This window comes from Lepidochelys kempii, chromosome 11 (genome assembly GCF_965140265.1).
Source record: "Lepidochelys kempii isolate rLepKem1 chromosome 11, rLepKem1.hap2, whole genome shotgun sequence".
Taxonomy (NCBI): domain Eukaryota; kingdom Metazoa; phylum Chordata; order Testudines; family Cheloniidae; genus Lepidochelys; species Lepidochelys kempii.
Window position 1 is genome coordinate 8102622 of NC_133266.1, and position 13426 is coordinate 8116047.

Consider the following 13426-nt stretch of genomic DNA (forward strand, 5'->3'; position numbering starts at 1 on the left):
TTTTTGAGCAGCATTGAAAAGCATCAAAGCCTTATTTGCACCATAAAGCATTAGTTCAAAAAAATGTTTCTACCTGTTGTGGTATAAATGGCCTTAAAAATATTTTTCTGTGGCTGAAAAAAGTCAAAACTGCTAAATATTTTACTTTGGGTTATGAAGATCTGTATCATTAGCCGCAAAAGAAAAAAAACTGTGTTTCGTGGTGTACAAAACATGAATGTATCTTTCAGACCTAATGACCTATACGTGTTTAGTGTTATGACTGTTGGATTTTATGGATAATTATTTTCATACCATTTGTTTAAAATAAAAGTTGGCGTGGAAGGGGAAGAAAAGGAAAAAAATGTAAAAAAATTTGTAACGCTTCCATGATACTAATGCAGTTTTTCTTTAAATCACATGGTTTTTGTTGTAAATAACAGCAATATTATGACAGTTCGTGCCAATGTATGATGTTTCAGATTCTTTTTGTTTCGTTTTGGCTTCCTGATTGAAAACTGCAACTGCCATTTATTATTTCAAGTATCTTTGCTGAAGGGTTTTCTTTTAAATGCAGAAATTTGGAGCTCTTGACTTTTTTGAGTGTTTGGAGGGAAGGAGCATGATTTTTTGTTTTTGCTAAATATGAAGTAATGTACAGGTAACTTATTATGAAGCATACACAGATGTCAGCCAATCACTCTGAGAAGTAACTTTCGGTAAGCCAGCTAAATGTGTTTTATCAGCACTCAAGTTATATTGCATTTGGAGATATTTGGTTTTCAAATAGTACAATATTCTTAAGCAATAAAACTTACTACTTTTATACTCTTTATTCCAAAATATTCTACCCCAGTCACTAGTAAAAAAAAAATCTAGATTATTCAGGCAACTACAGTTAGCACTGGCTCATGTTTCTTCCCGGTTTCCACAAATTACAATTTGAAATTATTGTATTTTCCATGTCTCCTCCAGCAACAACATTTCTTTAGGATAGCCTCTTAGTCATTCTGCCATCTTCTATCATAAAAACATTGAAAAAGCAGTTGAAGAGACCAAGAGAAGGTCTGCTGTGGAACCATGTAACTGGCACCTTCCCATGGAAAGTAAGCAGATAACTTTGCAGAACCCAAAGGAAGGCAAAAATGCAGCTGAACTGCTGCAGTTCCAACATGCAGGGAGACAGAAAGCAGAGAAGGTCATGCATGAAGATTCTGCAGCCCCCTACATGTGGTGGAGCAGAATTGCATGGTATTCCAGGTATTACCTTATGTATGAGGTGTGGGAGGTGTTCAGTGGTGAAAGGAAATTGCAAAGGCGTGGCCTGTAGGTCAGCAAACTGTATAGATCCAACATCCACAAACCTTCAGGTAGGGAGTAGGAGAGCCAGCAGACCTGCTCTGCAGGTGCCCCATGCCTTGTTTCTGGGGAGGATTCTGGTCTCACATTCAAATTTGGCTTACTCAAAACTTTGTATAAGTCCCCAGAATTTTATCGCCTAAAGTCACCTGTGACCAAACATTTATAATCTCACATGCATCACAAATTCCAGGTCTCTGGTTTGCTATGCATTATACTGCATCAGAACAGCGATGTCAGCTTATCTGTGGCTTGCTAATTCCAGTACCCAATTTTCCTTTAAAACATGTAAAACCATTATTTTAAAATAGAAAACCTTTTTAAAAGTAAAGGAGTGTTCTTTTTTTTTTTTTTTTCTCCATTGCACATGCCATAGATTATTGCTGGGGTCCAATGCCAAAATTCAATAAACGTATCCACTCTGTAAAGGAGTGTCTCATTTCATTTGTTAAAAGTTGCAAAGATAAGTATATTAATGGTGATAGGGAAGGTGCTAGGAGAGGAAAGTGATTTTTTTTGCTTTAATAAACCTATTTTATCCTATCTATATTGTCGCACTATAATTAGAAACCAAAGCTGAAATTGTTGGGTTATCAGCCTGCAGAGGAGAGGTGGCTAGTTAGATGAAACATGTCAAATTGACCCCTATGCAGAGCTGGCACAGACCTATGCACCCCTTCAGAGAACTTTTCCAACATAAGTGTTTAATGGGTGCATAGGCTGTAAGCTGACCCTTTGCAGATTGGTGAATTTCACTCATTGTGATGTGAGTTGAGAGAAATTGGGGAGGAATGAATCATTGCGTTCTTTTAAAAACATTACTCTTGGATAAGTTGACACTTCATCACCTTAAAGTCAAATGTTCTGGTTATTTGCTTTTTTGGGGCTAGATGTTGAAAGAACACAAAATAACCAAAATACATCATTCTGTGGTATTCCTCAGCATTAGTTCTTGCTTCACAGACCTTGGTTGACAATTTTGTTCGTTGCATTATTTCATATTTAGCAAGTTTTAATATTTTAAGGTTCATTTTTTCTAAGTTTCTTGAATTTCAAATAGCACTTTATCTCATGCTTTTACTACTGACTTAACTATTGGACAAAATAAATTGTTATGGGCTTGGAGAGAGATACTTAACTGATTTCTGTACAGAGTTGATTTGGATCGCACCCTGGTACAAATGCTTTACAGTTTTCTAACCGTTTTTGGCTTACTTCATATGTCCCTGACACCGTCAAATAAGTCTTGACAATTTTTAATCTCCATTTTACTGTGTTATAATAATTTTAAAGTCTGGTACTAAAAACAAGGTGCAAACATAAACTACAGGGTACTCTTGAATTCATCTCTGTGTTCTCTCTCAGCTAGCTACAAATAAGCTATGTTTTACTGAAGTATGTCACTTAGCATTATTTTAACATTAGGTAAATAACCTGAAAATCAGGTAATTCTTTTTTGTACTTGTGTTATAGCTTATTTTGAGTTTTGATAACTAAAGATAAGTAGATAATGCACAATAGTAAGTTTTTAAAAAGTTGTAATCCTTTTACTCCGAGGCAGAGTCTTGAAACACAAGTGAAGGGATTAACACAGTTTACATTAAGCTGTTTTGTTCTCTCTTTATTAATTAGAATATATCCACAACTAGCCCAGTGCAATTATCTCAGTATATTATGGCTCCACAGTAACAATCCATATCATCTTAACAAATAAGAAAAACTAGACTTTAATTTCCTATTATGTAGATGTAACTTTATTTCAGGTAGCTCACTTATCAGTGATCTAGTTTTAACTAGTGAATTTGGCAAAGCTATTCTTGTGTGTTTTTCTGTAACAGGTGCTATACTATATGTGAAAATACAAACGGGGGAAAATCTTGTCTGGGTCATATTCACAATCATCGGTGGCAGTATTTATTTGCAAGTCACTTATGGGTAATAAGTTTGCATTTTCTGCTGCAGCTTTGCATATGTCTGATTTCAATTGGGTTTCATACTGCTTAGTGAGTGTCTATGAATGTGTAAGTAGATCATCCCCCAAGGTTAAATAGCTCCTTTGTTATTTAGCCCAATTCTATTAAAATCTTTCTGTTAAAGTTAAAATATGCTCTTCCCTTAAGTAGATTTTTGCCTATGAATTTGTACAATTGCTCGTCAGATAAACCTATTCAGAAAACACATCGTCTAGGTTGCTCAGTTGAAAAATAAACTTGAATTTGGTCAACACTGGACAATGTGAAAAGAAATTCAGCTTTTGTCACTGCAGCTACTGTATACTTCAAAGAGCCTTGTGTGTCCTCATTCTGGTAAAATGAAAGTTCTTGCGATTAATATGGTACACTAACATTCTACAGAATACCAGCAGCTCCCAAGATAAATATGCTAGTTAACATTTAAGAAGTCTTGTTTTAGTCTTAAGAACAATTTCATTCTATTATGTGAAATAAATGCTGTTATACATATTTTGTGGATATATTTAATTTCAATTGGCAAATGGTTGTCTAGGTGCAAACTTGAAAAAATATATAGTTTACTTGTGAATCTTAATTGTTTAATTGCAAAATAAAGATGTGCTTTAGTAATTTAAAGTTTAATTTCTGGGAGATTTTCTACCTGCTGTATACTTGGTTTTGTCATGCCATTCCTGCATAAATTAAGTATTTTTAACATTATATAGTATTACCATAAATACAGCTCTGCTTTGCTGTAGGTGAGGGTTTTTGTGTGTGTGAACTGAATGCTAGTTAAAAGATGCTAAATTAACAAGTGACATTTTCTATCTATAGAACAAGTAGGGTATGAGCTGTGGAAGCACAAGTTTCTTCCATGCTTTCCTGACAGTGAACCTCAGCTTTACACTAGAGAGAACCACACCTCTGCCATTATTAATCCTTTATATACAGTTATATTTTTGTGTTTTTCAGAATAAAACAGTCGGTGCTCCATCAAGCTTACAGCCTGATAGACAAAATTTGGGATGGTGTAGAGATTATTGATGGGAAGAATGACAGTTCCTGGTAGAAGTTTGTGATGAAGTGGACAAAAAGTGGGAGACTGTTCCAGGCAAATTGGTCGATATGAATGAAGGTGCAAAGCCAAGAGCAAGTGAAAAAGATGAAAGGATCTATAACAGAAAAGGACTGGGAGGAGTCTTCTGAGCAGGACGACGGACTAGGGAAAAATGAGAACAGCACCGTAGCACAGTGAGATTGATTAGGGAAGTTGGAGTTGGATCTGATGTAGTAAAGAAACACTGCTGGAGGCATTCAATGAAGGCGGGAGTGGCAAGAGATAATTTTAAATAGCAATATTTTGTTTAAACTGGAATAGGGAGAGATGAATGAGAAGGCTGGATAGGAGGAAGAGTAATCGCAGTTGAACTCATGGACAAAGGGTTTGAGCATTGAATATAGTGAGGAAAGCAGATTTTAATTATATGTGAGATTAATAAGTCATGAGTTAGCAAGAGGCTGCATATGGGAGAGGAGAGAATTTAAATGTCACTGATATTACAAGGCTGGAAGGTAAGAACAGTAGCATTTGTCACTGGTGATGGAGAATGGACATTGTGAGAGGGATTAGGTGGAAAAGCGTTCAGTCTTGGGAACGACTGAATGGGGCCTTGTGGTAGGAGGTCATTGTCCATAATGCTTCAATCTTTGTCTTCTGTGAGGTCTGGCATACCAATGAGTGCAAATACAGTGGCAGTTGTGTGGTGTGGACACCTGTCCACTAGAAAGTGAGCTGAAAGCATTGTGTTTTTGCAAAGATGATGCATCAACTGATCTGCACTTATGATCTGGGAACTGCAAAGAAAAGTGAAGTTGATTAGTTTCTAAAGGTATTGGGTTTCCCCTTTTCCTCCAGTACAAGTTTTCAAAATGTGCATGTATTTCCTGATAGTGTACTGTGAGCAAGCAAGCATCCCTTTCACTCAGTACAGAATGCATAAACTGAATTAGCATCCAGAATGCATCCCCTTTCTGGGATTTGCCTTCATTACTCAAATAAGATATAAACGTCAATCTAAGCTTCCTCCTGTGCTTGCTTTGTTCCTAGCGTTTCCACCTGAAGGTCGCTTCTGTCCTAGCATCTAGCTCCCTGTCTCCAGAGAGACATGCCCAAAAACCTATCCCAGTGTCCTTACAAGACACTGTGTCTCATCAGAAATTACTTTGTAACTGTATACACTTTTCTAACAACCGTGGCATGAAGACAAGTCAACAGAAGAGCTTTGTTTTGGGCGGTGGTTCCTATGTATATTCCACTGTGGGTGCACATGTGTTCCATGCACCTAAGACCAGAAGATTCTTGCTAGTAGTGTCCATTGGTCTGTGCCTGTACCCCTCTCCTCATGCTCCCAATCAAAAGCGTACTGCACAGCATGGACCAACCGTCTTTCTATTTCTGTTCTGCCACCTATGGTCTGAGATGGAATTTTTTCAGTGTCCGCAGCGCTGGCATAGCTTCCTCTGTGTCTAATTATAAACAGTTTTTAGATCAGTTTTTATAGTTAAGTGTAGTTTTTAGGAGTCAGGGCTGGGGAGCCTTCCTGTACCTCCATATGAGGTGATTAGGATGTCCAGGATCCCAGGATTCAAGAACTGCATCTCCTGCTCTCTGGCCTTCATAGTCAGCGACAACCACCTCTACTCACATCCCATTGAAGTGTGGCACTTGAGATCCTTCTCTAGATTGGAATCTCCTGAACCTGCTCCATCAATGGATACTTCAAGGTTTGTGCAATCCTGTCCTCAGCAACCTCCTTGGTATGACCAATCCTGAATTCCTCCCCTGCTTCCTTATGAACATCCTCCCACTGGCCATATTGGTACCCTTGGGCTGTATACTGCCAACAGTTTTCCACGGTACCTAGTGCTCTTAGGGAATGCCATGGACAGCACTCCCAGATTCCCTCTGTTCCCCCACAGCAATTTCCATTGCAAGAGGAGCAAGAAGCAAGGACTGATAAGGAGGCTTCTCCTCAGATGAATATTTCATCATCCTTTCTGAATGGAGTAATTATGTCCCTTCCTTCTACTGTTAGATTATGTCAAACAATTTCAGAACTTGATGAAAAGGGCAGCAGATACTTTTCAAATACTGTCTGAAGACGACCAAGAGACGGCCTAAGTTGTTGAATGTTCTTCATGTACCGTCTTTCGCACAGGTGGTGCTTTCTGTAAATGAGGTGGTATTAGAATCCGCAAAGACAATTTGGCTGACTCCTGCCACTGATCCCCCTCCCTCAACAGCTAAGAGAGCAGAGAAAAAGTATGTTCTGGCTAAGGACTCAGAATTTTTATTTTCCATCCAGCCCCTAACTCCTTGGTCATGGATCCAGTAAATGAATGCAACAGGCAATACCATTGCAAGGTTACACAGTTTGATAAGGACTTTTGGTCCCTTGATCTCTTTGGTCATAAAAGTTACTCACCTGCCACCCTGCAGTTCAGAATTACTGATCATCAGGTGATTCTTGCAAAAGGATAACTGCATTAACTATTCAAAATGTAAAGCATAGGGAGCAATTTTAGGCCCTCATTGCAGAGGGACATCTTCTAGTGAGGACAGCTTTACAAGCTTCTCTCAATGCAGCTGACGCTCCATCTCCACAGCTGTGGATATGCATTAAGTTTCTTGGTTGCAGGACTCTGGTGAAATCCAAAACACCACAGAGAACCTTGCCTTTGGTGGGCTTAAATTATTCAGCAAGTCCACGGATGAGTCCCTGCATTCTCTGAAGGATTCCAGGGTGACCATTCACTAGGCATAGATAGGCCTGCAAACAAGTCAGTTTCAGCCATTTCATAAATCCTGATCAGCTCAGTTTCCCAGCTACCAAAGGTGTTGGAGTCACTTAAAAATAAATTTATAATGCAGAGGGCAAACTACTGCAACCATTGCATCTGGATTCAACACAGCAGACATCATCTACAAAGCATTCATGTTGATGCCTTAGTTGAGGGCCTCAAGCACCCCCATGACCTGGATCTGTTGCTGCACCATCCTTCCCCATCCTCCCACCCTTTGGGGATCATCTCTCCCATTTCTGCAACATATGGGAGCAGATGGTCTTTGAGGTTATAACATTGGGCTGTTCCATCCATTTTCAGTCCATACTCCCCCATCCCTTTTCAGGGATCCATCTCAGAAACCTCTCCAGAGATGAGAGGTTTTCTCCCTCATCCACGTAGGAGCTGTGGAATCAGTCCCCAGTGAGTACAGAGGAAAGGGATTTTATTCCAAGTACTTCCTGGTTCCCAAAAAGACAGGTGGATGGAGGCCAATACTAGATTTCAGGATGCTGAATACCTTTGTCAGGGTACAGAGGTTCAAGATGGTAACATTGTAGCTATCATTCCATGCCTGGATCTGGAAGACTACTTGACCTTCAGGACACGTGCTTTGATGTCACAATATATCCCTATCACAAGAGATTCCTATGCTTTGTTGTAAGTCAGGACACTTATCAGTATCAAATCGTCCCTTTTGGACTCTCTACTGCCCTCAGAGTATTTACTTCTCAAGCATGTGACAACATGTACCTTTGTCACACTATACACCCACTTACCACTGCTTTGTTTCCAAAACTGGCTCAGTTTTGCCCCCAACAGAGACACTCTGAACAAGTTGCTCTCTATCTCCAGCCATGTACCTGTCTCCCTCGACTGGTGAAAGAATCTAGACAAGGTGTGCTTAGGAGTTCCCATCAACCCCTCCCTCCCACTGTCACAATAGTTTTGGATGCATCCCTCCTAAGGTGAGGAGTCCATTTACAGTACTACACTTATCCAGGGCAAATAGTCCACCCAGGATTCTACCCTTCATATCAACATTCTGGAGTGCAGAGCCGTAAGATAAGTTTGCCAGCACTTCCTTCCCATGATAGGTCAGTCCGTCTGCAAAATGAATGACAATAGTGCCTGCTACATACTACATAAATCGACAAGGGGGAATGAGATCCCATTTCCTCAGCTCAAAGGCAGGTGATGTATGGAACTGGTGAGAAGCCCACCCCAGCAGATTATCACCAAATCAACAAGAAGTGATGCAATTTTAGACTCGGTTTTGGTAAGTAGTAAGGACATCACAGAATAGATAGTTGTAGGAAATTACCTTGGATTGAGTGATCACAAGTTGATTCAATTTAAATTAAGTGGAAGGATAATTAAAGGCAGGTCATCAAATATGGTTTTGTATTTCAAAAGGGGGGCAGGTTTGGGGAAATTAAGGGAATTAGATGAAGTCAGCTGTGCTGAAGAGCTCAAGGACTTAAATGTGGAAGATGCTTGGAATTTCCTTCAATTGACTATACAAAAACTATCTGAAGTTTGCATCCCAAGCAAGAGGGAAAAACTTGTAGGGAAAGGCTCCAGGTCCAGCTGAGGGAATAACTTATCACAAAAAGGTTATTAGGAGTAAGCAAAGAGGCTATAGGAAATGGAAAAAGGAATTGATCAGCAAAGAGAGCTCCCGTGTAGAGGTTAGAAAATATAGGAATAAAGTGAGAATTACTAAAAGTGAAGCTGAATTAACTCTTGCCAAGGAAATTAAAATGAATTAGAGGGGTTTTTTTTAGAGAGAGTGAGAGAGAAAAATAAGGAAGGATGAGGCTGGGCCACTATGCAGTGTGGATGGGAAGGTAATGAAAGATAATCTAGTATGGCCCAAAAACTAAATGAATACTTTGCCTCGGTGTTCACTAAGGATGATCATATGGAACATATGCATGAAAGCAAAAGGGCTGACGGAAATAGATGCCTAGACATGGAAATTGCCACATCTGAGGTGCAAGAAAAACTTAGAGCTTAATGCACTCTAATCAGGAGAACTGGATAATTTTCCAGGGTCTAATCATAAGAATTTCTGCTACAAACTGGGGACTCATCAGTGGAAATGACAGAGGAGAGAGACTTGGATGTGTGGGTTGATCAAAAGATGACTATGAGCCACCAATGTGATTCGGCTGAGTAAAAAACAAATGTGATTCTAGGATGTATCAGATGATGCATTTCCAGTAGGGATAAAGAAGTATTAATGCCACTGTATAAAGCACTGGTAAAACCTCATTTGGAATACTGTGTTTAAGTCAGGTCACCCATGTTTAAAAAAAGATTAATTTAAACTGGAAAAGGTGCAAAGAAGAGCTACTAGGATGATCGGGGAATGGAGGACCTGTCGTAGGAGACTGGAAGAACTAGGTTTGCTTAGTAGCGCAAAAAAAAAAAAAAAAAAGGTGAGAAGGGGTATGATTGCTGTTGATAAATACATCAGAAAGGTAAATAGCACGAAGGGATGATGAGCTATTTCAGCTGAAAGACAATGTTGACACAACAAATGGATATAAACTGGCCATGAACAAATTCAGGTTGGAAATTAGAAGAAGTTTCTATAACTGGGTTGTTTGTGATGGTAGCGGGCAGGGCTCAGCCACCCTGGGGCCCACTTCTGGTTTCTGTCTTACAGTTGTAAAAACTTATGCTTCGGAATTTCAGTTGGCCACTAGCAGGAGTCAGGAAACAATTTTCCCTTCTGCCAATGTATTTTGCTTTTGTTTTTAATGTCCTTCCTCTGAAGCATGGGGGATGATCACAACAGGAAATGGGACATGTTAGGATATAGATATTTAGACCTGTCTGTAAAGGCGTATACTCTAAGAATTTAGGTGTATTCTTATCACTTAGCTAGTTATAGAGGTATAAAAGAAAGAATCAAAATCACTGTCTGCCGGTGTAAGGTCCTTCTCTTACTGTGACAGTCTGAGGCCCTGTTCTTAGGCTAAGGCCTTTGGCTAAGCAGCAGAGGGAGCCATAAGCTGGGAAGCGAACGGTCACATCCTCACATTCCAAACTAGTCACAATGACAGAAGGTGCTATTGGGCTGTTAGGAATACAGTCCTGTCCTGATAATGTCTATCGCCTCCAGAGAAAGGGAAGTGCCTCGAAAATGCAAAAGGAAACTTAGTCTGATAGCATCCTGCCTGGCAAGAACTCACTTATCAATAGCTGGGATGTAAAATCCTCACTTCTGTATTGTTTTGTTATTATAGTTCCCACTTTGCTATTGTTTATTTGCATGGTCTCTGGTTCTGTGATTGTTTCTGTCTGCTGTATAATTAATTTTGCTGGGTGTAAACTAATTAAGGTGGTGGGATATAATTGGTTACATAATCATGTTAAAATATGTTAGGATTGGTTAAATTTCAGGAAAATGGTTGGTTAAGGTATAGCTAAGCAGAACTCAAGTTTTACTATATAGTCTGCAGTCAATCAGGAAGTGAGTGGGTGTGGGGGGAATGGGAACAGGGAATGGGGGTGGGGAATTGGAATCATGTTTTGCTAAGGAAGGGAATGGGAACGGAATGGGGATAGGGAAATTGGAATCATGTTTTGCTCAGGCGGGGAATGGGAACAGGGACACAGGTGTAAGGCTCTGTGGTGTCAGAGCTGGGAAGGGGGACACTAAGGAAGGAAACTGGAATCATGCTTGCTGGAAGTTCACCCCAATAAACATTGAATTGTTTGCACCTTTGGACTTTGGGTATTATTGCTCTCTGTTCATGCGAGAAGGACCAGGGAAGTAAGTGGGTGAAGGAATAAGCCCCCAACAGGACATTAGATGGGGCTTGCCAGGGCTCTGACATGGCACCAAGTGTTCTCTCTCTCGGGTGCTTGGCTGGCTGGTTCTTGTTTACTTGCTCAGGATCTAGTTGATCGTCATAATGTGGGGTCAGATTGGCAGTGAACTTAGATTTTTTGGGGGCCTTCCTCAGCAGTATGTGGGTATTGGTCACTTGCCAAGGTATATCTGGATATATATCATTTAATCTCTTCCCTACCATTGCAGGGGCCTCAGGTACACGTGCACCTTGGTCCCTCTTATTCTCCGTGGCACATAACAATCTAGTTTTCTTGGGGGCTGAAATACTTTGGTTCATTCTCAGTTGGGTTTAGTGTGAGAGTGCTGTGTGGTGATCGAGGCCTGTGATCTACAGGAGGTTAGACTTGATGATCTGGTGGTCCCTTCTGCTTTGAACTCTGAATCTGAACAGTTTATTTGCCTGGTCTTCAAAACAGTATAGCTAATGCCCTCCGCATACATTTCACTCAGGATCGTGAGTTGGGATCTCAGCACATCCACACACAGATATTCCTTGCTCTGGGTTTTTTGTACAAAAACCTTTGGCCACCACTGCCAACAGAACTGTGCAAATTCCGCTTAAGAGATTCCTCAGGCGCCACTCCCTTGGGGATGCCTTTTTTCCTTTCCTGGATAAAGTGTCTCCTGTCTGCCTTCTCTCTAATGCTGCTAATCCTCAACAAAACCAGATGGGACAACACTACAATTATCTTGATTGCCTCAACCTCGCCGAGACAGGTGTGGTTTCCACATCTGCCTTGCCTCTCCTCCTGGCAGGCCAGAAATCTCCTGCTGGCTCCCAGCCTCCTCCTTCAGGACTCGGGAAACATTTGTCACCTCAGCCTGAACACTCCCTGGCTCAAGGCCTGGTACCTAAATGGCTCTCAGGTTAGAATTCTCCTGTTCTTCTTAGAGTGTATGTCCCTATGAGTGCTCCACTGAAGGATGTGCGGTGCCTGTGAACTCTCGATGGAGACTGTAAAGCAGTGTCCATCAGCCCATGCCTGGCAGAGCAGCAACTTGTACTCCCATATGAGGCCTGGGCATGCTGCCACTCAGTTCCTTCTAAACTACCTGATGGTTGAGTTGGAGCATTTGGTGTCTGCTGTTCTACAGTTTCCTGCCTTTTCATACTTACTATGAATTTTTTTCTCATTGAGTTATTTTCGTATTTTATTTAATTTCAGCACAGTAGTGCTTTAAAGGGGGGAGTCCCCTCTCCTTTTTCCAGGACTTCTGGTTTAGTGCTTGAGGTTCTGCGTTATGCCAAACACCCCAGGATTTAAACTGTCCCAGACCTGCCCCACAGGTCTTTTCTCTGTGGCGATGTGCATTCTAGCTGTCTCTAGTGTCTCAGAAACACCCATATACCATCAAAGTGCAAGGTCTGCTCAGGGTTCAAAGGCAGGTCTAGAAAGAACAGAGAGGCTTGGTTGAAGCTCCTCTTAAAGGAATGGTCCCGAACTCCATCAGGATCCACTTCTTCCCCTATATGTTGGCCTCTACATCTCAGGCTGCCCTGATGTCAGCTGGAGTTCCAGCAGCCACTCCAGAAGCTAAGGCTTCTGAGAAAAAGAAGCTTCTGTCCCCTACCAGGAAAACAGAACAGGGATAAGTCACCTATTAAAACTCACTTCCAGGAGACCTCATGTCCCTTGAGGGGTACAGCTAAGGCTCCAACTGAAATCTGTACCAAGGCGCTGGTACTGCATAAGAAGTTGCGTGAGGAGAAGTTCTCCACCCGCAGCGTGGTTTCTACTTCGGTACTGTCTAACACCTCTTGGCACCGTGACATACACAGGCCTTCTCCCTGCACCCCAGTACTGTTGTCTCCCTGGAGCTCTGACGTCAGAGATTGCTGCCCAGTCGGCCTGTCTGGTATCACGTGCACCAGCTCTTCCTCAGCACCAATCCACATTCCCAGTTCCTGCACCAACTGAGGCTACGGCCGTAGGCTATCATAGCCCTCCGCCACCCTACAGATTCTGTTCCTTGGAGGACCTTCTTATTTTGGATGAACCGGAGTCTCGCCTAGTAAGGAGCTCCACCAAAGCCCCCTCTTCGGTACTGCTCTGACAGCTTCAACCTGCATGTAGGTTGGACTTCCATCCCTTGGTACCAACACCAATGGCCAATGCCCCCCTTTTAGTCCAGGGGATGATACTTCTGACTCTGAGGTCTCTGCACAGGGCTCTACCTCAGTACCGTATGATCACACCCTTCTGAGGTCAGTTTACTGAAGAGGACATTCCAAAGTCCACCAGGCACTGTAGACCTCAGGGATATGAATACCTTTAGTGACCCTTTCCCTACTCACCTCCTTCTCAGTGGGCCTACTGGAATTCCTGGGGGTGTCTATGATGATCGGTTTTACAGGGTACCAGCTAGAAAGAATCACACACTGGAACCTCATCAGTCACAGGCATCAACAGACCATCCTCCAGTG

The 13426-nt window shown here is 41.5% G+C and overlaps 1 protein-coding gene across 1 annotated transcript in view; it reads left to right on the forward strand.

Annotated features, from left to right (window-relative positions):
* PTPN4 (protein tyrosine phosphatase non-receptor type 4) overlaps positions 1-10920 on the forward strand; it is a 236115-nt gene extending 225195 nt beyond the window's left edge. Inside the window, exon 27 of the mRNA XM_073305038.1 lies at positions 4263-10920. Within this exon, the coding sequence (XP_073161139.1) occupies positions 4263-4334 (72 nt within the window). The 3' untranslated portion in view covers positions 4335-10920. The remainder of the gene's footprint in view (positions 1-4262) is intronic.
* Positions 10921-13426: the final 2506 nt, after the last annotated feature.